The 26,270-nt window shown below is 33.6% G+C and overlaps 1 protein-coding gene across 1 annotated transcript in view; it reads left to right on the top strand.

The window, feature by feature from the left end:
- The window catches only part of LOC147074427 (protein dead ringer-like), a 277,198-nt gene that overhangs the window by 238,772 nt on the left and 12,156 nt on the right, over positions 1-26,270 (top strand). Inside the window, exon 5 of the mRNA XM_085943960.1 lies at positions 19,037-19,220. Coding sequence (XP_085800086.1) covers positions 19,037-19,220 — 184 coding nt within the window. The remainder of the gene's footprint in view (positions 1-19,036; positions 19,221-26,270) is intronic.

Raw genomic sequence — 26,270 nt, 5'->3', positions numbered from 1 at the left:
TATTCGTGACCGAGGAACGTGGCTCTGATGATTTGGGAGTCTGACTACCTTGTCCTTCTTCCAGGTTTAACTTTCTGCAGTGCTATTCTAACTAGTTAACTAACACAGTAACACGTTTCCGTTAGTTTTCTTTATCCAAAATAACACGGATATCACTCAAGGCAATTCCGAATACAAGGCAGTTAGTTATCTACAATAATAATTGGTAACGCAGTCCAATTGGAGATTCTAATTGGATGCATTTGGAATCAAGCAAGACATTGCCATTGCAGTATGACGTATTTAAAAAAAATATGTTGCAGTGTTTGCTGTTTCATTTTCAATATCTTCCAGCGAATATCTTTAAAAATAGTGAGTTATGCGATCTGGTTTCTTTATTCTATGTAAGTATGCGTACCTATTTAAAATATTTAATAGTAAATGTAATAACCATCAAAAACTATTGTTTGCTTTTAACATCACGTTATTTATATATTAGTAGATATTTAATTACGTAGCTATATATTATGTGGCCAGCACAATGCTCTAAATACAAAGACATAAAATAAGATCACCAATTAGCATCAAAACATATCATTCGTCACCTGCTGAGATTGTTCGAGACAATCTTCCACTGCTTTTCCGACTCGTTCATTATAAACACAATCAAATACATATGTACATTATTAGGAGGTAAACCACTTAATGAGTTGATTTATATAACTAATACAATTGGCGTTTTAAGCTATGCTTATATGCATAGAAATGAACGAAGCTTTAAAGTATAAAGGCTCAATGGTTGAAAATTAAGAATTCTTGATATCTTTGGGAGCTTTTTATTTCTGTGCCATATCCATTATAGGATGTCAGCGACAGTTTTGGCAATCCGTTCTCTGTATGTAGATAATCTACATTATGAACTTGAACAGTCGCTTTGAAGTAGTCGCTGATATCCTTGAAGCAGTAGTTCATCTTCTGCGAAGGCCTGGCATACATAGCAGAGTTTTTGAAGTTATACTTCTTTTGGGGCGTTTGGTAGAGAGTGAAATTGAGAGCTGCGCGCGCATACCGTTACGAAAGTGCGCGACAGTATGAAGGTAGCTGCGAATCAGTCAACTGTATACAAACGCAAGTTTGATGAGTAGAATTGTTCCGTTGCCTAGGCAACAAATTTATTATTGTCGGACATTTGCAATTCCTTACGTAAACGAACAATTAAACGTCAGTGACAGTTGTTACTTTAAAAATAAAAACAACGAGAAATAATTATATAATTTTAAGTTAATGTGTATTACGTTATCGATAAAATATCTAAAAATTATGCAATTCAATCATACATAACTTTGAATATTAAAATTTTATAGATAGAATAATATTTTTATCTATGATAATTTAGCTTAGACATGGCTTAATGAATTTAAAAAAAATGAATCAACAATATGTATAATATTCCAATGAAAACAAATAAGTATGAATGATTAGTATAGGCAGGGTTTAAATGATTTTTAAAAACTACCCAATACTTACCATCTGTAAATTGTAGTCTTAGTTCAATAAAAACAAATACGTAGATATGACTAACAAAGTGTAATGTGCATAATTCATGGCGGATCTTAACAGCCTACCCTCACCATTCGCTACTCCCGTCTAAATTCACTGATGGCGTGACGTCTGTCACGCGACAAGCGCAAGGAAAAGCGAGACTCTCGAGAACGTGACGTTTATAGACATTCCAAAATGAATCCGAGCGGGAGAATTTTTATGGCTACCCCTAAATAAATTACGTCACATTGCTTGTAAAGTACCGAGAATATAATGTATTCTCGATTGCAAGTAATCGCGAAAGTTCTTTATGCCGATTCAAAAATGAATTACGTCACCTCGTTTCTTCACTGCCAAATGGAACGCGCTATATGGACGAAGCACATTTTTGGTATTCGAGAGCCCGGAGGGATACGCACCATCTGGACAAGTTCTCAGACTCGTCATTGTTTCCGGCGTGATTAGTATCGTACCGGTTCAGGCGTGCGCACAAAAAAAAACGACGTACACATACCGTTTTTTTTATTTAACTTACTTTTACGCATTAAAAATTCCGCCTGTCTAGTTAGGACTTTGTATTTTTGAAATAGTGAGGCCTTATTATTATAAAAATTCATGATCTTTTAATTCTGTCTACAATAATAATATATAGGAACATAAAAATTAAAATTATTCATTTTTATTAACGCGTTGTATTATTTATGTAAGTATAAATTTCTCTTGGCGGATTAAAAGGATTAGACAAAATGGCGTAATAAATTTAATGCAGATAAATCTCTCATCACTCGGCTGTAGTGGGACGGTAATTAACGTGTTATATAGGAGATTCAAGATTCGACTCCGCTATAATACAACTGTGAGTGAGTTGGCACACTTATTTATATCTATTTATCGCAATATTCAGGATGATTCATTATTCATTTAACCAAAACAATATTAAATTTACAATAAGTAACTACCTCGGCTATCTTACGAGAGGACACAATGACACCTGTAATCAACGCGGCAAATAAAGATGTTGCATTTAGTGGCTTAAGAAACTTCTGTAGACCCAAGTCGCTTTCAGATGGCAGAAGGGCCCATCTGTATATTTCGAGAATGTTGAGGAGAGCAATAATAAGATTTCAATTCAGTATAACGAACAAAATATTTTAGTGAACACAAGATTTTAGTATTATTTAACCTGTTTGTCTTTTGTTTGTTTAGTTTGAGAAACAAACATAATATGCATATTCGTTTCAACTGAGATATTCGATATTATAAGGCAAATGGGTCCCTTTTCCATCGAAATGTTTTTGCAATTGTTACAAATGCCTCATTTCTTTCTTATTCCGATTGGTTGTAAAAATATTAATTATGAGAATGTGTATATTTAAATAGAGAAATTTTTTAAGATATAGTTTTTACAAAATTGTACCAATCTCTCGGTATAAAAATGGCCATGTCTTTTAACTTTGCCTTGTCTGACGGGTGCCTGGCTCAAAAAACTTGTGGCATTTGGTTTTTAATGCACTGACAGATGTGTCATTTTGCCATATTGAAGATTAATGTATTTAAAAACGTTTGTAGAAGAAAACTTGAAAATAAAAAAAATGCAGATGGGCCCTTTTGCCATCTGAATACCGAAATGGTTCTTCCGGTTAGTAGACGCGAAGAAAGCTGGCTGCCCCATAGCTCCTTACCTCTATACAACACCTATGCTCTTAACACAATGCTTACGGGCCCTTTTAATTAATTTTGTAATTAACGTGTTAATTTGCATTTGAAAAGTAATTAGCAAAAGCACAATTTTGTGCGGCCCTTAAGCTATGGGTTAATCTGCTTAGTCTTCTAACTACCCAAAACCACTAATCTCTCCAGATTATCCGTTCTACGACGAGTTCCCACCTGAAAATATTGACAAAAATCATAATGCGTTTTCTGTATAAATGTTATTAAAATAATGCATGGTACGCACTTAATAAATTATGAAATATTTTAATCAGCTGTCAACCTTTTTTGTCTATGCGATATTCATATTGCTTCGTACCTATATGTATCTAAATCTATCTATCAGGGACTACAAAAATAATAGGAAGTGGGTTGCCCTCTGGGTGAGGCTGTAACAAGGTTTAAATCTCGAGTGTGGAGAAATAAGGTATAAATTTAAACACCGAAACGCGCGTTCAGTATTGCTAATATTTGAGGACACTTTTTGCACGTTATGTGTTTCGTGTGTTTCATTGCCTGGCTGCCATAAAGGAATTTCACATTTTTTACTAATTTGTATCAAATCAAAATTAACTATTACCACGTAATCTTGAGATGTTTATACCTCAGCCAAACATCAAAGCATTTTTGTCTACCTATCCAAATATTTCGAAGATAATGTGACCTGTGATTATAAATTATAATACCTACATACCTATTACACGGTTGAAGCCAACATGTAATATTATATAAGTACATAACCATTATGGAAAACATGTATTTTTTATAACTATGCATCTCATTATTATTAATAGATGTAATAACAGTGTATAAAATGTACCTACAGCTAAATGAGCCTCAGCTAACATCGTTAAAAAAAGGCCAGAGCACGTACCAGGAAAGTGAAAGATGTGAGTTCTAAAAACTATTTTTCACGAATTTTCATTTGCGTTGAATAATTTTATAAACACGCCATATAAATGATGATGATCCCGTTGATTATTATTGTGGCTGATAATGTGACCGTCCTGAGGAAAATTTGGACTCCAGCCAAGACATATATTCCGACGCAATCCAACGTGACTTCTCTGAATCGTCTATCTACCATTAACTGTCTCTACAGCTGTAGATGTATCTGTGGATAGATTATTTTATCATCCATCTAAAATCGCGGGACATACCCATCTTAGCCGGGTTGCACATAGAAACTCGTCTCGACTGCAATATGTCGAATTTGTCGATGTGATTTTGTTGTCATTCACAAAATACGTAACATAATTTACTGCACGTTTAACGCATCACATTCTTTCGCTCTCCGCCGCTCCGTCTGTAACGTGATTTCTTTTAAAACTATTTCTGTATATTGACCATGTCGATTGACGATTTTTGTGAAATTGATGATCCATGTGGTATGTATATTGACGTCAGTGGCGAGTGGTGGAGGTAGGCTGTTAATATTCTACATAAATAGTGTACACTAAACTTTGTAAGTCATACTTATCTGTTTTCATTTCACACACTTTGCAGATGGTGCTGATTAGTTTTTAATATAATTCAATTGACCCTGCCCTACGAAACCATAATAGGTTAGGTATGCAATGGGCGATTCGACAAAAATACTACACACATTTTCAGTCATAGGTACTTGTTTTCGTTGAATTAAAAATACATATTATTGCAGATGGTATTTGGTTAGGTTTTTAAAATTCATTAAGCCCTTACTAAACTAAACCATAATCGATTGAAAATATTCTTCTATCTATAAAATGTCTAAAATTATGTATGGTTTAATGGCATAATTTTAGATATTTTATAAATACCTTAACGAATATTTTTTGACCATTACTATGGCTTGAATTAGGCAGGGTTTAATTGAATTTCAAAAACTAACACACACTATCTGCACATTGTAGTTTTAGTTCAATGAACACATACGTTTGCCTGATAAAGTTTAGTATACACTATTTATGTGTGATCATAACAGTCTACCTCCACCCTTCGCCACTGATTGACGTAAAGATTGTACTGCGAAGTTTATTAGGTGCGTCTAAAGAAGTGATACCTGCAATATGATTGATTGTTAACCATATAATAATTCATTATATTTGGTTAGAAATTCCATCAATATATTAGTTCATTAGTTCAGTTGTAAGTCCGGTTGCACATAGAACATTGTCTCGACTGGGAAATGGTCATAAATTATAACCGGGCGGCAGTGTTTCAATTTTCTTCCACGCGCACTATGCCAGGACAGTGACGTTACGCGTCTAGCCGAAACGCATGAAAAAGCAACTACTGTACATGCGCTAATGGCACGCTTTGCTATTATATGCTAGTGAAATTTGTTGTAAGCGACTAGCAGATATTTTTTTACTCAAAATATTCCAACGATGATATGTGCGGTAGTACATTAAATTACAATACATATGTGTTTTGTGAATTACAACAAAATCACATCGACAAATTCGACGTATTGCAGTCGGACGAGTTTCAATGTGCGACCGGGCTAAACGACAGACACAGAAAGTAGAAATGGTCACCGTAGTCACTCATAATACAAAGAGTTTGGATGTATGTACTCCTTTTATTATAATAAAAGTTCACTTTGTCATATTATAATAATGCATTTTCTCCTCATTAAATTTAACATAAATTCCAACATTGAAACGTCGCCAAAATGAGGTCAAAAAAACTCAATATTTTTGAGGGAAAAAAAATCCAAATTTCAGATCGCCTGACACCTATCAAAGTCTATTATTTTCATCTCATTCCACCAAGTTTCATTATATATTATTAATTATTACGAAACTCAAAATATAACTCAACTAATATCATTTCGGATGACAGAGCACAATGATAAATGGAATGGCACGGTTGACGAGACGGGCTCAACATTATTTCGTTTGACTTTTTTGTTTTGTTTCTTCGATTCGATTTGACTTTAAAAAAATAATGTTTATTGTCTCCCGTGCATGAGTGATGGAATTAATTTTTACTTCGGAAAATACAACGTACGACGCAGTATTGAATTTCGTGAAAATGATTGGCACTCGCTTATAAATAACGTATATTAATGCGAAAATTGTCTGGTATTTTTTTGTACTAGTGTGAAACATTTTTGATTTGAATTTATTGTTAGATAAAAATAATGCAATGTCCGACGCCAAATACAAATGCTATTGTTAATCCTCCCAGAATATAATGTATAAAAATTAATTCATTTTTTTTGTTTTATATTATAATATGACAATTTGTTACAATGTAATCTTTAATTTATATTACACTACTGATCGCCCATGGCAAAAAAAACATGCTGTCTATTTTGCATGCAGGGATACTATTGAAAAAAAAACTACATAAAAGTGTTCAACTATCCACTGTGGTATCATGGTGATGTCTCCCGTGTCCGGAAACTTGCCGCCAGGCTCTCGCCTCTTGTTAGTAATTATAGTAATTAATATTCCTTGATTCCTTGACACAAAAATCGTTAGTCAATAATTACGCAATTTGATAAGCATTTCATATATGACCTACTAGTTTAAATTGTCGTAATTAGATAGGAGTCTCGTAGCATAATTATTGGTTAATGCACGGATTGGTGCGACACCAATGGTTATATGGGTTAAAATCCCATCGAGGTTAGTATTTTTTTCAGATATGATTTTTTCTAGTGGGTATATATAAATCTGAGGTGTTATGTATGTTCGTAATAATTATATATGTATAGATAGGTACCTACTCGTTAATTTGTAATTATTTATGTAGGTATTATTGTCATATTAGTAAAGCTATAACAGTACAGTTTAATTGCGTACCGTTAAAACTACGTAACTTCAGTTATTCGTTTCCGAATCGCCATTTAAGACGCAAATACAACGTTTAACTGCCGTCTTGAATACATTTCAATCTGCCAAATATCAATATATCAAATACTGTGAAAGCGTCATATTTCTCTTACTAAATTGTACTTGGAATAACGTTTACTGCAATCAAATGTGTGTACGCACACACTGGCGGATTCGATTGCGGCTACCAAAGTGATTCTGATTATACAAAAAACCCAAAGTAAATGATGCCAATCAATGCTTACCTGACCAAAGCTTATTAAATTTCTTTGCTTCAGCATCGTATCACTTAGTACCAGCAGAGTACACAATTAATAAAATGACGACTGAGAAGTAAAAGGGTGCTAGGAAACGACCCCGTCCATATACATTTTTTTTTGTATACGATGAACGCGGTTGAAAAATGAACTCTATATTTATATTGTAATCTTCTTGGTTGTACACTCATGGCTGAGGATCGTGACCACATTTGAATTTTGTCATCCTTTGAGCGAGCGACCAAGAATTTTCATCCTTCTCGATCTTTCGCTTCTCTCAGGGCAGAATGAATGCTGGTCAGCTCTTTCACGCAGACGCTCTTCCTCTGCTTCGCCTTCCCAGGAGGCCACCCAAAACCACCAGTGTCTCCAGGTTGTCCGGTCCGCGCCTGACTGTGTCCAAAAAACTGCAGAATTCGTCTCAGACATATTGTCGAGAGCCGTTCCTTTATTTGCAGTCTATGGATGATTGATTGGTTCATCCTGTGCTCCGTCCAAGAAATACGAAGCATTCGGCGTCAACACCACATCTCAATTGCATCAATTGCCTTCCATTCCCTTGCCTTCAGGGTCCACGACTCGACTCCGTATAAAAATATCGAGAACACTAATGTTTGCACAAGCATCATTTTTGTGGCAATCGAATATGGCAGTAAGGAGTGCTCAAATCCACAACTATTTAAAAAAAAATGTTTTGTATCCATACCTACCTCAGATGTCATTGTAGTTGTTGGTCTTTTAACCTGAAAAAATACTATTATACTGGTATTGGTATTTTTGTTATAATGCACTTGCTAATAATTTAATAAACTATCTACTTATCTTCATACACTATTGTGTTAAATATTATCAAACTATGTTATTAGGAATGCTGAATGAATAAAAGGCGCTAAAACGATATTGGAGTCCATAAGACGAGATATCCAACATTTTCCTAGTCTTTATATTGAAATGTTGTATGTTATGATGTAGTATTTTGGTTTACCTCGAAGTTCTAAATTTAATAATCCATGAAAAGGTCAACGATGAAAATAATACAAATTTAATGTTCTTCCGATCTTCTCGAAAATCCGTTTGTGTGCCGATTCGTCAGATATTGTTGCACAAGTAACACAATCGGCATATCGAGAATAAATTTACGAGCGAACATTTGAACCAAAAGGTTCGAAGTTTGAACTGTGTTTCTCTATTATTTCGAATCACGTTTCTTTTGTGGCACCTCGTCGCGAAAGTATCGAGTGTGGTCACCATGATTTTCAAGAACAATTACAATTAATAATATTTTATTCACCAACAGTCTGTTTAACGGAAGCCAGGCGGGAACATCGGCAATTTTCATGGCAGATTTCGGCAAAATTCATGAATTCAGGAATGATAACCTAACCGTCCTAACCTAACAAATAATACAGTATATCGGCTATTTTCAAAATTTGTTTGCTACTGGCTTTCACTAAACAGAAAATAACCAATAATTCTTATAATTTATCTATGACAGGAATTTAATTTGCAATTTTAGGTTCATGTTTGGATGTGACACTTTTTTTAGGATTACAACACTAATACAATGCATGCAGCATTGACAAAAAATCTCTAAGTACAAGTATAAATCTTACAATAATTGAATCTGTAATGTAAAATTACATTAATATAGCTAACTTATTCAGATATTTACACTCTGTCTGACGATACCGAAATGTGAAACTCGGGACTCTATACAACTTGATTTAAATATGAAATGTACGAGTATTATATACTAGTCTGGTGGTCGGCGACCTTTTGAGAGATTGAGTAAAAAAATTCAATTTTGAAAAATTTATTTAGTTAGTCAAACAAACTAATATTTTTAGAATACCATTTTATTTTTATAAAATAAAAAATATATACATACCTACTTCCTAAGTAAAGATATATTCTGTATACTATAATATGTATGTGTAAATACAAATTTATTTTATAAAAACCTATAAGTGTATACTTAATATAATATTTTTATTAGTGGCTTCCTTGGTTTTGAAATTTTTTGCAAGTTTTTCAACATTTGGCAAATACGTAATTGTGTTAAGTCAAACACAGGAAGGAATCAAGATTGTCTGGTATTAATCGATTTCGCAGAGTATTCTGGACACATTTCATTTGTTGAAAATGTTTGCACACAAGAATATGTTGAACCAAATGCTTATAATAGAGTAAATGCAAATTTTTAAGCATGAAAATTTTCGTGGTAATGACGCCCAGCATGATGATATTGCATTCATGTGATCGTTTTATATGTTTCCAAGATGCTGGCGAAAATCTTTAAATTTATTTGTCCATATAGAACTGAACATTTGATTTCAATGTATTCTAATTCCAGATTATTTATTCCAAAAAATATTATTTTCTTGGCGGGTAACGCAAAACGGGTTGCCGACCACTGGACTAGACATTTGTGTCCACAATTTAGAGGTCGAAATTATGGTTCGCCGTTGAGCGAAGATTGTGATTAGTTTGTAAGAATCTTGGGCCATGCATCTCAAATATTTTTTTATTTCGAGTTGATTGAAGGACGTATGTTGCTATGGAAACGTCTGTATTAAAAAATCTTGGTTTTATAATTAAAAGTGTGGTCACCCTACGAAAAATGTGTGAAACATTTCAGCGTATATCAATCACCGTTTAATGAAATACATTTTTCTCGTAGTGCAGGTGCGTTGAACCGCGACCCCTTCATTGAGAAGGCCTGCCCTCGCCTTATTGATCGCCGGTTTATGGGGCCGGGCCTACATTGTACGCGAACCGCGATTTCTTGTTCTCATTGATAAATCAGAGTTTTATTCCAGGGATCGCCAATTAGACCTCACAAGTACCATGTACCTAATACCTATCTTAATAGTGACTGTAAGTTGTAATAATTATTGATCAGTAAGTATGTAGTCTGATATACCTATTTATAATCGGTGGGTTGGAGCAGACCCTTTATTGAGTTGCTCCGCTCCGGCATCTGATACTTGTTCCAGCTCCACTCCAGGGTCTGCTCCGCTCCGGGTAAAATGTTTATATAGGTAGGTACTTAAGTATTATATTTATACAAATGTTTAAAAATATAAAATAAGTAGTTTTAAAATATGGGTTAATTCTGTTACAAAATTGTTTTCATTACCTGCTTCTTCTCACAAAGTGCCAAATATAATATTTTCATTGGATTTTAGAACGAAAATTTAATGATAATAAAAAAAAACATCCGGAGCAGTGGAGCACTGCAATTTTTCCGTGCTCCGGGTAAAACCCTATTGCTCCATTGCTCCGTGCTCCTGCTCCGAGCTCCGCTGCAACGCCCTGCTTCTAATACTAAATTATAAGATTAAATGTTTATGTTTTCATAGCATAGAGATGAATGCTATGATTTTATGTATATGTGTATGATATTATGTATTAATATCTATACTAATGACAAAATATAAAGGTTTCTCATACCACATAATTCAAATATGAACATACATAGGTTGTTGCAGTAAAATAAATGATCCGTGAATCGAATCGCAGGAAATGTCGCAACAGCACGGGCTTGCTATCGACATTATACTTATGTACGTACATAAACACCATTTTATCCATTCGTCTTATAGCGTGTATTCATTACCATTCCAATTATTGACTTCTGTTGTATTTGACATTATTGTGAGAGATTTTATTAATAAAATCATGGTAAATAAAAAACAGAGGAATGAAAGCTGTGGGTGACCTAACCGATGATTGAAGATACATTTACAGTTGGGTACAAAATAAAACCACATGGAAGATTTTTTTTATAAATTGTATTTATGTTATGTATTTATTATTTACATACTAATATACCAGTACATACGTTTCCATATAATAAATAAGTGGGCACGTTAGCAGACTAGTTTTAATAATTATCATCAACCTTGTTAAAATGTATTTAGGTTTCAAAATATTACATTTTTTATTTATATGAGCAGGCTTTATTAAAGTTTATAAAGTGGGTACCTACCTAATTATTAAAGAAGAAGAAACGATAATGCTTGATAAAGTTTACTATTTAAACGAAGCGCGTATCGTACACTTTATTGTATGTTACAAATACCTATATCTATGCATCCATGGCCGAAGATTAAAAGGTTGTTACAATAATTAATAACTACGCTCAATTGTTGGGAACAATTATAAGACATCTATCATTAAAAAGGATCCTACCGTGTAAACACTAAAAGTATTTTATAACTAACTTTGGATTAAATTCCACGTGCCCCTGTGTTTGAAATATTGTTAAAAATTTCACATCAACGTATCTAATTTGAATGTTTTGGTCTTGTACCTTGACCTGTGCCTACCTCTTCGAGAATACTAAAAGCACAATAAACATAAAGAATATAATTGTTTTAAGAAGATCAGGTACCTACCTCAATTCCAGGATATGTTTCTACATAAAATCGTATTTGGGTTTTGAGTTGTGACCGTTTTATTTTATTATATTCATTCATCTTGGTTAAATATATGCACTTTTAATTCGTTTTATTCTGAGCTTTTTATTTTTTTTTTAATTCTTAGAAATTCTAACTAAGTTAACGCTGCTGCAGGCCTATTCTAACATATCGCTTAACATACAAAAAGAGTTAATTGTGATTAATATATCACATTTATCACTTTACGTATTCTGGCGCTTAATTATCTAAAAAAGTTAACCGTCTGAACTGTCAAAAGGTATTAGCTTTTAACAGCCCCTCTCTGGGCCGTGCTATCTTTGAGAGCGAGACAGAGTACGTCAATTTTATTGTACATGTTTATTGAGAATTGAGATGCAAAATTCGACTGTTGCACTGCAATCGCAATGACATGACTAATAAAATTGTAGGTTATGTTGATACTTTTGACGTGTCAATACAAAATTCTTGGGTTCGGCTCATTACCTAGATGGCGCTGGTTCGGCTTTATCAGTTTGTGGTCGGTCTTATCCGCTTGGATTCGGCAGCACGAACATATCCGAATTCGACATGTCTACCAACCTAAATTTTCGCTGTATTATTAAAAACTAGACTAAATATAGATAGCCGCCGATAACTGTTTTGTTTTAATAATACCTTCCATGTTAATTTTCACAAATGAAAATAACGGTAACGTGCTGAAGTGATAACCGTTAAGAATAGACCTGTTGATACACTTCGTCAGAATAGTTCAGGTCTTTTCCCCATTGCTTTCGTCTGAGAATTAACTAGTAGGTATACGAGTTTATTGGTTGACTGTGTAGTTATAGATATCAATTTTTAGCTGTTGCCTTTACAGCCAAAGCTTTATGAATGCGAGACAATGTTAAATATCTACCGTGTGTTATTAAATTTGTCGATAATAAAGGAAAATCAACTATTTCATGTCGTATGGTTGATGCAGAAATGCGCTGTGGAATAGAAAGTGCGTTGTGATGAATAAAATTTTAGTACGCGCGAAGAATTGGTTACTTTGAAGTACTAAACAGCTCTTGGGTTTAATGTTTCTACGAAAAAATAATATGTAAATAACAAATCTCATGAACCCACTTGATATATAGAATTTTAAGTAGGTACTTATCTATAAAGACCATAGGGAATTATTAAAAAACACTAAAAAACCTATTGTCATATCGTCACCTCAATACTACAACTAGATAACTCTGATTTGGTCATTGTTGGCACAATAAAATTTAAACTTTACTTACTTGATTAACGTAAATCTAATGGAATAAAATAATAATCGAGAATTGTGCTTGTCTAATTGGGAACAATTAAATAATGTTCAATTGTATGAAAAAATATTGTAGATGTATTATTTTATTTATTTAATAAATTTTTAGTTTTAAAGTTATCTAATATTTTCAAACACAAAATTAATACAGTTACCATTAACTCCGGACTTACCTAGTTATATAATTTTGTAGAGAAGGAACTGAAGAATCATATTCAATAGATATCTCAAAAAACAGTGAAAATCAAGTTATCTAGTTGTAGTATTGAGGTGACGATATTATGTAGATTGTAGATTGCTCGCAGAACCAAAACTGGCATGGATAACATTTAGACGCCTAAATAGTATCTTCAAAAGTGACCTCCCACTATGTTTTAAGCGTAAAGTGTCAATTAATGTGTGCTACCAACGCCACGTATGCGTGTAAGTCGTGTGACACATGGACTATTGACCCAAAAGTAGAGAAGTCCAAAAATACGAGTGGCGCAACGTGGCATGGAAAGGTGCATGTTGGGCGTAACGCGAAAAGATCACAAAATAAATCAATATATAAGGACGTAGACAAGTGTACGAGATGTGATCGATGTCGCTAAGCGACTGAAATGTCAATGGGCTGGCATGTCGCTCGGCGAGTGGACAACCGATGGACAAATGCAGCCATACTGTGGTACTTAAGGGGCATTACACGTCCACAAAGACGCTCTTAAACTCGCTGGATATACGGATTCTTAAAGTTTGGTGGAGATCTAGGGACCTAAAAGAGTGGATGAAGCTAGGGAAAGCCTTCATCCAGCAGTGAATCGAACCTGGTTGATGATAATGATGATGGTTATCTTGACTGTATATTGAGCAAACAAACGTTTAATTGACAAAAAATGGCAAGATTAAAATAATCATGAGAAGTTTTTATTTTTCCTTCATTTCTCGGTTAAGGGTTATTTTTTAGCCATTCATTAAGGAATTATTTTGAGGAATTTGGAAAAGGAGTAAAAAGATATCTTCAGAAACATCCATTCCTTCGATCTAACTAAGTAACAGTGATCCTAATTGTAGAAATATCTAGTGACAAAATTTTAACCTGGAATTATCATTGCTGTGTAGTAGAATAATTATTGTTGCTGGATAGTTACTGCTGAATTTGCACATTATATTATTATGTACAAAGTACCTGCATAATAATACATATGAAATCACATTGTTGCACTTAAATGCAGTCATTAAAACCGAACAAGCGAATCTCGATTCGATCTCAGGACCAGCCGGTCGACAGTCAGTGCTACCAAGCGGCCGTAGGGCCTCCCAGAATAAATTTTATTGCCAAGTTTCCATTTTATGGCATTTCTCGCTAAGTAGCTAATCGCTTTGAATTTGTATCAATGCGTACCTATGTCATTTTAAGTGTTTGGATACAAGGAAGGGTTTAATATCTGGTTTATTATATACTATTTACGCATAAAGTCGACGCATCCTACAAGAAAGACTTTCGCAATAAACAAACATACGCGTTGTAATAACTTAGATACTAATAAGTCGGTAAACAACCGGTATAGGTATAATTATTAATAATATATTGATTGAATAATGAGTACCTACTGTATTTTTTTAAGATCTTAGTGGACGGACGGTAGGTAGGTACATCTTGTTTTTTGCCAATTGGTGAATTCATTGGGGCCTACTAGGTAACTCAAAAATGATGGGAACTGAAATTCCTAACGAGTGTAGAAGCAGGCAACAGATCTCGACTGTGGAAGAATGCGGGCTAAACTTAAACACGTGTCAAGAATACGTCATACGTCGAATACTAGCAACTGCTCTCGGTTTATGCACTTACGCTCATTTAATATTGGTGTATTGAAGATTGAAACACACTATTGCACGTCTATAATGCGTGGTTCAGTTTCGTAGGACACTCACACATTTAAAATCTTGCGTCAAGATGTAGTGTATTAGAATATAGCGTATTGGAATTATATTTATTAATCTGTCCTGTGCTTCCCGTAATTAGGTTTTGAATGAGATTTTCTTCAGAATTAATGGAACAGAAGTAAATACTTACCGAAATTATTACCTACCTAATAATTATTTCGAATTAATGTCCAGTTTATTTTTAATTAAAACACCAAATAAATTCGATTTAATTTTAAACGGTGAAACTTCCATTCGGTTTAGCTGCTGTTTTGCCACTTGTGAATCGGTATGATGGCTTACTCAAAATTTATTTCGTACAAGTCTTTTCGTGCAAATTACGTGTATGCCCTACAAATACATGTTTCATTGAACCACTGTAACTTTATTAATTTCCCTATACTTTTGTTTATTTAATCTGTTAATATCTTTATATTATAAATACTATTGTTGGTCTATACTATATTTAAATTTGACATAGGAATTCGACATGTTATGGCTAACTCAATTAATAACATAGCATCACGTCATATCGCACCAATCTGTCAAAATACAAACGCAATATTAAATGACATCTAATATCAAACAGATTTAATAGTAAACGCGAGCCAAATTATCATTTGACATGGCAATAGGTTATTGCTTATTGCGAATTTACAAAAACGATAATTTTACATGCCGCTCCTTCTCAAACATGGCTTTATTACTGGTGGTGGGATGTTTTGTCGTGTTTTTATATTTTCTTTCATAGATTATTGCTGTGCTATAATAATATTAAGAGCGTACCATAAGTGAAACGGCAAATAATTTTCAACACTATGTGGAACAAAATTTTAGCCGCATTGCCATTCGGAGAGGGATAGCGACCTGTTCGCACGTCAATTTCTTTTGTGATGGAGTCGGATGAATATATTCTTAAATCGTGTAAACATGACTAAACAACGTTCCGCATGTACTTGAAAAAGAAAACATGTCAATGAATATACTATTATTATTAGGAATATAATAGTAAACATAACATAAAAAGGAAGCATGTTGATTTTTGACAAATTATATTTCATTCGTCTCACGTCATTTGCACCCGGGACCCGCAATCCGCGCATCTCCTAGTCACGATATTTTTAGACTATGTCTCAGCTGAGGTATAGCCTTAATATTCTTGCAATTCTTTGGTGAAATGGTTTTGAAACTTCATAACGTTTTCAGGAACTGTGGTTAGTTTGATGAAGCATTTGAAAAGTGACATGGACCTTATTTTGAATCCCAGCCATGTCACAAATTGTCTGCTGATTTTTTTATGACGTGATTTTGTGGCCAAAACACTGATCAGTCTATCAATCTAATCACGTCATTTACTATTTGGATACGTGCTCTTGTCTTTAAATATTAAGCTATGCACTCATGCGAATTATCAAATGCCATACTCTCCAGTTCTATTTAACGTTTTTTTCTGATTCCGTCAATAAATAGCAACTAACTTTATAATTTAAATCAAGATCAAGACTATAATATTACTAATAATACCATTTATAGCAGGCCTCATGAGACTTAGATTAATTACTAATTATTATTTTTTTTGAATTTTAGAATGTAAGATTTTTTTAAAATTAAACTGTAACCTTGAAAAGAATAAGAAACATATAAGCTCGGCGGACCTCGTAGTCCAATGCGTAAAGCACTGACTTCGCACACTACCGGTGAGATCACAATAGGTATATCCATATCGTAGTTATAGAGGAAAACAACTCAAAATAGGTACCTTGTTCTAAGATAATTAATAGCGTTTGAAAATTTTGCACAAATTTTCATTTCAGAGTCTTGATTTTTTAAGTAAATGCGTTTATTTTAAATTTAGTTCAAATGAACTTAGCAATGCACAATGAAATTTTACCGTTTAACAAACAATCAACCCAGACATTCCCGCTTATATTTGTATTAATGATTAATTCCGGAAAGGATTATTCGACCTATAAAGAAGAGACCTTATCATATCGAATTTATTCACTCAAAACCTTTAAATTTTGAATTGTTTCCATATTATATAACCAGGGTATCAATAATTATTATGTATAATGTGATTTTAACATACAAAATTTTGGCTACATTAATTTATACCCTCGTACTGCAGTAGCGAAGGGTGGAGGTAGGCTGATAAGATCCGCCATAAATAGTGCACATTAAACTTTGTCAGCCATACGTATTTGTTTTCATTGAAATAAGACTACAATTTACAGATGGTGTTGGTTAATTTTTAAAATTCAATTAAACCCTGCGAAAACCAAGCCATAATAGATAATGGTAAAAAATACTCGTCTATCTATAATTATACAATTAAATCATACATAACTTTGGATATTTTATAGATAGAATAATATTTTTTATCAATTATAGTTTGATTTAGGGAGGGCTTAATGAATTTAAAAAATGAACCAACAAAATGTGTAATATGTATTCTTAATCAAACGAAAACGAAAAAGTGTGCAAAATTTTGTAGTATCGCCCAAAATATACCAAAACTATTATGGTGTGGTTTAGGCAGGGTTTAGGTAATTGATTTTTAAAAACTAACCAATACCATTAATTTTGTAAATTGTAGTCTTAGTTCAATAAAAACAAATACGAATGACTGATGTGTACTATTTATGGTGGATCTTAATAAGCTACCTCCACCCTTCGCTACTGCCTCGTTTGACGTGTTCATATTGTAATAATGTTAGTATTTTATAATAGCCCCTTTACAGATGATTATTTCGCTTTGATTGCTTGGCATTCCAATTCGATGTGCTTGTTCGGCGTTGCTTTCCAGCGGTTAAGGGTTCGAGAGCCGAGCGTATGCATAGTAATTAAACCGTTTACGATCATATTTGACACTTTCATTGGTGGAATATTATTAAAATTTAACGGCCATGTTTTCGATTGTGTTACTTGTTCTATTTTCAAAATCTTACCGCTTACTGGAATACGTGAAATAGTAATTTTATCATAGGTTTGAATTATTTAAACTTAAACATATAATTTATATAGAATTTTCTTAAATTTAACTATACTCTATAATAATTTATATATTCCCAAACCCCTTTAACTGACTTGAAACATAAATTCTATAAATGCAAAATCATTAGGTACCTAGGTACCACCTAAATTTGCCAGCGTACACATGTATGCAAAGTTGTCGATATTAAAAATAATATGTCACACGTTCTTTCTCACTAAAGTTAGGTCGCCGAAATTATGGTCTTAAAGTTAGGTGCGTATCTAGGGGACTTGTACTCCAAATTATGGTTCTCCGTCGTACTATAAATCGATGATTAAATATATTTTTTTAAATTTTACATGAGGAACTTCACCGGAGTCCACCACATGTTTATTGTAGTGACTTTAATTTAGAAAATTAGGTTTTTGAATTTTTTGAAGGCTTTTATTTTCGGATTTTTGCGAAGTTCGCGAAGGCAAGGATAATTAGATTCCGGGAATTATAGAAAGAGCTATGGCGAGGCATTCAATCATCATGAGTTAAAATACGGCGAATGATTCGCTATACTATAGATACAGAGTATAGTCAATATAATAATTATAATTTCTCACTACACATTAGCATCAATCTGTATCGATCCACTACTGGATGAAGGCGTCCGCAAAATTTTTCTAGTCTTCTAGGTCCTTAATTATTTACTTCCACGTACTTCCGCCGAACACGACGAGCTCATCGATCCGATGACATCACTATTTGTTCAGTGGATATCCACTCATCGAGTTATGTCCTGCCCATTGCTATTTCTTCACCAATATGACGGCTATCACAGTGTTTGTGTAATTTTGTCTGCTTCATCATCTATTCACTATTAGTTTCCACCTTATTCCAACATGCACCTTTCCATGACATGTACCTATATTACTTTTAATTTTAGGGTTTTTTTTAGATATATATTTCATGATTATTATTTATTGAATTGTGTATTATAATACCTAATGTTATATCAACCAATGAAACTAATTACTATTGTACATATTATGTTTAGTAGATATCTAAAATATTAATTACATAGTAGATAATAAATCATGGTATTATATTATTATGTTATAATATTTTTTTTTTTCTTCCAGGAACACCAATCAACAGATTACCCATCATGGCAAAATCCGTACTGGATTTATTCGAGCTGTACAACCTAGTGATCGCCAGAGGAGGACTCGTCGACGTCATCAACAAGAAACTGTGGCAGGAGATCATCAAAGGCCTTCATTTGCCATCCAGCATCACGTCGGCCGCCTTCACTCTGAGGACACAGTAAGTCAAAGTGCCTATCATAGTTATTATAATCAAGGTTTTACATTAGTTGTTGTTAAAATATTTAATTAAAATCATGTTCTTGCCAAATAAAAAAGAACCATTAAATTTGTCTGGATCTGTTTTTAAGAAAATATTTTTTAATTTACATACAAGGCCAACAGTATGAAAAATGTGCAATATATTATGTATTACACTTTAATGAAAACCACGGATTCTGGGAGATTGAATATGAAGCTATATTTCGTTTTTCACGATACAATAACTAGATATTGATAGAAGTACCTAACAATTATTATCAATATTTCACGAGCACGCACAATTTAGCGTGAAAAGGTGGATAATCTCTAAAAATGGAAAACCGCTCAGTGATGGAGAATATAATATAAAGAAGAGTCGTTTAAATGCTTCCACGATCACTTTGAGTAGTTTGAAAACAAGAAAAAAATATTCAATGAATAAAAGATATGCCTTCGGCTAGAAATACGGTGAAAGATAGAATAGCAATAACTCAATTGTAATTTTTAAACCTTTTTAATAGAATTATTAACTTTTTTTTTAAAACTTAAAAAAAAATGCCATAAAAAACTGCCTGGCACGTCGGACAATTGAAAAATATTATTTGGGAAATTTTGGCACGCGTAACTAAAAAGGTTCGCCATCACTGTCCTAAACTATATTAAATTTAGGTACGTACTATGTCTGTTCTTAGTGTAATTATTCGACAGCCGTTGTCAATTTTGGTTTAACGTTTCGGCGCCAGTGGCGTCACCTTTTATCGAAATACGTTAGTTATTACTTAATATTTATCCGAAAATCGTCTGAATAGTACATAAGCCAACTGCCAGATGGACACTTTTTAGGCCAGCATTTTTGGAATAAAATAAATCCTTTAAAAAATATGAAATAGGAAACTTACCAAATCAATATGATTCTCGAGTTCATCGTGAATATTTTCACACTAAAATGATAAATATTGCTTGTAAAATATACACAAACGGTTTATTCACAAGTTATGACGTTTACAAGAACGCACGAGTTAACTCGTCCATGGCCTGACGCGATAGACTTACTTTGAAGAGTTAACTCGACTCTGGAAGTAATCAGGTTAATAAATGAATACATACAGTTTGATAGTGACTGCAAAAATATATTAGGTAGGTACTTCATGCAATGGTGGTTTCGCACTTACCACGTTATCGTCGGTGTGTGATTGTGTGAAGGTTTACCTGTGGCTGTGTGCGATCGTATAAAACTTATTATTATTGAGGTTTTGAATAAGAGGGCAGGATGGACTGGCGGGCAGGCATTATGCGTATTGTGGCTTGAAATTAAATGTTTATTGGCGGTCGTGTCGATTTGAATTTTAACTAAGAATTACTGCCGCAATGTTATGATGCTGATGATGCGATGTATTCTGCGTTCGGATGCACCACCAAATGAGAATGGGATGCAACGCAACACATAAATCATCCAAAGACCCGCGCTTAATGTCCCAACTGCTGGGGTGACCACGAGACTGCTCTATGTTAAATCTAAAACAATGTTTGACAAATTATTCCGACAACAAATTGTTCAGTATTTTTTTTTAATATTTGCACAGGGCGAAAGTACAGTGCTACTGTAGTTCTAATATATAAATATAGCAACAGTTTTAATCCAATTTTTGAGTTTTTATTTATTAATATTTATTAATTTCAAAGAAAAACTTGTAGTGACATCAATTGGCGAAAATAATAAATGAGAGCTAAACCGGTAATGCAGTTTACTGCATTTTCATTTGTTTTAAAAACAAATGAGTCATTTTTTTAAATTTTTCACTTGTTCCTTTTGATTCCACCATGAACAATTAAAAACAGTTCTGTCTTGTTCTACAATGTTCTACAAACTTACAACCAAAATTAAACATGTTGTAAAACATGCGCTTGTTTAGGACGTTTTCTATGATTTCATATTATATTATGATTTTTTTTAATCATTTAGTAATATTTGGTAAATTAGCTATTTCGTAATTAATTTATGTTTATTTGTTAGAAAATGTGTAAGTATAATTTCATTGAAAACCCTTGTTATTTATATTGCTTTCGTTATTGCGACTATTGAAAGTTAAAGCCACACAAGTGTTTTTTAACTACCTAACTCTTTTTTTATTAAGTATATTAAATTTAACCATTTAGTTTGCTGTTGAGGTTTGTCAAATCATCAGATTGAAAAATGCTATCAAATTTAGATTGCAGTTTGTGGTTCTGTTTTTTTTTTTTTTTTTTACACAAAAATACAAAATCAATTTTTTTAGTTGTTCCACTTATGGGTACGTAAGGTCACATACTGGGTGTTCATTAATGCATTGTCTGGGCACGAAGACTGGTTATAGAGAAATGTGGGTGCCTCGCTGCGGATACAACGAGGTGCGGTAAGATAATCGATATGTAATAAGACTAATAAGAGAAGTTATCTGTTTACCTTACCGCGTCTCGTTCCTCTTGCAACGGCATCTCCGCATTCATTCATTATTACAAAGCAATCCGTGCAGTGACCATTTACACCCACAAATGGTTGTCGTGTGCGAGTAGCCAGAGAAAGAAACCGATTATGAATCATGAAATGTGTGGTCACCGTTAAACGCGAGCAATAAATACGAAAGCCGATCTCAGACATGAAAATCGAATCAAACATGGCTGACATAGTTCCATCAAAGTTGGCGGGCTTTTTTCAAATAATACAATAATCATTTGGAGCGGTTTTATTAGTTTTATATTATCCTTCACTCTTCGGGCAATAAATTATGATTTTATTCTCCCATACAAATTTATTATTTATATTCCTAGGATCAGCGTAAAGCGCGGCCGTGATAAAAATATTTAATATGATTCCCGATATTATTAATTATATTTTCGAATCGGACGGCATAAATTAACTTCTGAGCCCGATCGTAAAAAGAAACCAACCAACAAAATCGAGAAAAAAACCTCTCTGTTGTTAAACATACCTAATATAAAAGGGCGACTATTAACATTATGAAAAAAGTAGATTAAATGAATGAATGCATTTAAAGATTTGATTGTAGTAATTTTAGAGGAATTTTAAAAGACTTAGTTCTTGAACATTCTTAGTATAATGAACGTCAAAAATTATAAATACAAGACGTTCATAATATGCCATCAGAGGAAATTATATTTAATCAAAAAAATGCTTTATCAGGAGAATAAACACAAACATCGTATAACGGACGAAACAATTGAAAATTTCAAGGTTTTGAGTTAATTCAACAAAAACAAAATCAAAAATTTCTTCAACGGGTCATAAAATAAAATAACCTTTGGATAAAATAATATAATCTGGGATTAATTATTGATTTAATTATAAACGGGAATGTCTGGGTTGATACATATTTTGTTAAACTGTAGAATTTAATTGTGTATTGATTGCTAAGTTCATTAAATCATTTACTTACTTCAAAAATCAAGGTTTTACCATTGAAATGAGAATTGTTGCAAAATTTTCTAACGCCGTTATCTTTTTGACCAAGGTATTTTGAGTTGTTTCCCTATAGAACTAAAGTATCGAATTATTTAGGAATTTATAAAACAACGCTCGCATAAGGGCATCGAGCTAGGGTGTAATGCACGATTTTGTACTAAGATATTATTAAAGTGTCATAATCAGAGCCAATTCATCTTTTGGGTCTATCATATTATAATATCATATATAAGAGAAACCATAAATTCATACAATCAAAAAGTCGAAAGTCCCTGAACATCATGCGGGTGAAAAATCTTTAATTGCGTTTTCCCCAACGTGTTTTTTTGGACATACGATGATATTCTAAATCTCAGATTTTAAGATTTAAATCTTTAGATTTAAAGCTTATCCTATATACCTGAATAAAAACCCTAACGAGCATCCTATTACTATATATACTATTATATAACATTATTAATACATACGTTATGAATATATTATATTATTATTTGTACGCTATATTTATCAAAGTCTATGCGTTTCATTTATCTATTCAGTGAGATGTTGGTCGTTTCTTTTATCATTTAACTTGACGTTTGTCAAGAGAACTGGTGTCAGCTCGCAATAGACATCGAACACCGGTGCCGTAGAAAAGAGAGTGCCGATGTCAACTCATGGCATAGGAGTATGCTGGGTGATGTTGGACTGAGAGTAAAAAGCAGTCAAACTTGGCACTTAGGTACCTATATTGATATTTTTTAAAAATACTGAATAAACTCGACTCGACACTAATATGGCCATAAATTATCAATGTCAGTAATGTTGCAAGTATCTGGCGCGCACACAGTCCTGACCGTGATACCACATGATCTCCTGTAAAAACGGATATCTTCATTGTACATCTGACAGTGATTTGTATTAGCATAAATATCTGATACTTACTTACATTAAATATCAGGTCTTGGGAAGTTGCTCCTGGGACACTTTCGGCACTACTTTGAAGAGTGCCTAACATTCTTTACGCCACTGTATGCGCTTGCATAACGGGCGTCGATACGTGGCGAGTGGTGGAGGGAAAATCAAGTTAGAAATATGCGAATGCACAGTGTTCCAATTGTTTGATGTACCTATGTCTTAACTTGAAATGTCATTTCATTATGATCACCGCCATTAATTGTCATTTTACTCTATCGTGATCTGACACTGACAGGCCTTCCGCAGTCGTACGGCGAGCATAGTGTGTACTAGAGTATATGCCTCATAACTTTGCACTCCGGCTCTAGGATGAAAATGATGTAACATAATGTAAAAATATGTATTTTTACATTATATTATCTATTCATTTATTTATTACTCCATATATTAATACAAATGATGTATACCATTTGATCTAATTTTATACGAGGTAATTAATCAGTGTAGTCAGAAGTGCAAAAAAAGTGCAAAGTTATATAACGTAGACTCTACCATACTAAATTAGTAGATTGGAAGACAACCCGCGCGCTGTAAAATGGTATGGACCAAGGCCTGAAAAAAAAACGATGCATAAGTGCGAGTGAGAAAGTATTCGGTACCTTTATAATCTCTGCGATACGCGCTAGAGTAAGATAACAGGTTTACAAATGTGTGATATGGTTTGCTATAGTGTCGCCACATAATCTTAGTTTGTTGTTTCACTAAGCGTCGATAACCTGCGAGCGCATGTTGCTGAAATTGATATTTTTTGTGTTAAACATAAAGTCAGTGGTAAATATTTTTAGTTAAATAAGTAGAAAATATGGTTCTGTGTGTTATATTAAAATGTGGTAGCCGTACTGATAATCAAGAAGATGGTCTAAGGTATGGACTCTATGCGTGATAGCGTTGACTTTTTGAAATACATATTACACACAGACGACATTCATGTTATGTACTTCAGAATATATTAGATACATGCGATATCAAGCGTGTTTACAACTAAAAATTTTGCAATCACGCGGTGTGTGGCTGTACAACAATTAGTTACATGTGTTTTGTGAATACCAACAAAAATACATCGACAAATTCGACGTGTTGCGGTTGAGACGAGTTTGTATGTGCGACACGCCTTATGGTCTATCTTCTGTAGCATACATAGGTTGGGAACTGGGGTAAATTACTAATTGGGGTAAAAATAGAAATCTTGGGGCAACGAAATCTCAATAAACATTTTTTTAGTCTTCATAATATCAAGGGGTGTTTTTGTACTTACAGCCTTCCATTAAATTATTGAGTATTAAAGTATTTGTATATACGTTGCGAAAGTGAGTAAATTGAAAATACAGATTAGATCACTATCACAAGGCCACCCTAGAACCCCCTCGGTCGATGAACTGAAATAAATTCGAGAGATGTATTTACGTGTTGGCGAAAAACTATAGAACGAGAGGAATGAATGGAGCATGGGGAGGCCTGAACGGTTCATAATCTCGGCCGTTGATGATGATTTTATCAGTAAAAAATGTTCGTGCATGTTTCTATAAAAGGTTCACTATCGATGCTTCAAATGAGCATCACGTTTTTCATATATGTGCTATTATTATAATAAATTCTCTCTATATACATAATATGAAAATCACATCACATACCAAATTTAATATACCACGTACTCTCGATCGGGATTAGTTACTTCAGAAACGGTATGAGTAGGTACATTACTTATTATGTACAATCTTCATTATATTTTACTAATATAGATGAGGTAGTTCGAGTTCACGTCTGAAATTATAATCTATGTTCAGCTAATGCTAGTAACATAACATTAACAAACTTTGCATTATAATAGCTGCTCACGATACATTGATATACTCGTACCAAGGCCTATCGATATGGTTTCCACTCTTCTAGGTTTTGCTATGGACTGTACTTCCGATAAACTAGAGTCTTTCTTCTATAAGCTGGCGTGCCGGTTTCCCCCGCTTCAGCATCCATCTCGTTCCCTCCCATTGAAAACAGTTGAACGCGATGGCACGATGCTTTCCGTGTAACGTGTACGCCAGTTCATAGAATACAGACTCTAATTATTATTTCATGGATCCAGCGGAATTTTCGGTTTTCATCTAGATTCAGGATGGTGCAATTTTCAATGACATACTATGTTAATTACAATAAGGGATGTCCAGTGCAGTACCCACCCCCAATGTGTATTGACTCATTCTATTATGTCCACCAGTTGTGTTTGTTCTCTAGCTCCTTCCACTCTTATCCATCAGTTACTAGTTCTTCACTGCCACGTACTACTGTCAAACTTGATTAATTCGTTGATCCATTAAGGTTTAGGACGGTTATACATTCGGTAACTTCTGCATGCCTCTATCTATAAGGCAATATCGACATTTCATTTGTTTGACGACATACGCACACTTTATCACTGGTAGAACACTTTATGCTCTAGGTCAGTGGTTCTTAACCTTGTTGGAAGTACTGACCTCCACCAGTTCCATGTGCGCATTCACTGAACCCTTCTTAATTGGAAAAATAAAATATGATTTTTTTCAAATTCAAAACATAGGTATATATTTTACTGGTGCACAAAATGAACCGTGCATCAACATCACTGTGTTCAAAGAA

Source organism: Rhyacophila brunnea, unplaced genomic scaffold (assembly GCF_057557595.1).
Source record: "Rhyacophila brunnea isolate RB1 unplaced genomic scaffold, BYU_Rbru_1.0 scaffold_16, whole genome shotgun sequence".
NCBI lineage: Eukaryota > Metazoa > Arthropoda > Insecta > Trichoptera > Rhyacophilidae > Rhyacophila > Rhyacophila brunnea.
This window is presented reverse-complemented; position numbering and strand designations above follow the sequence as displayed.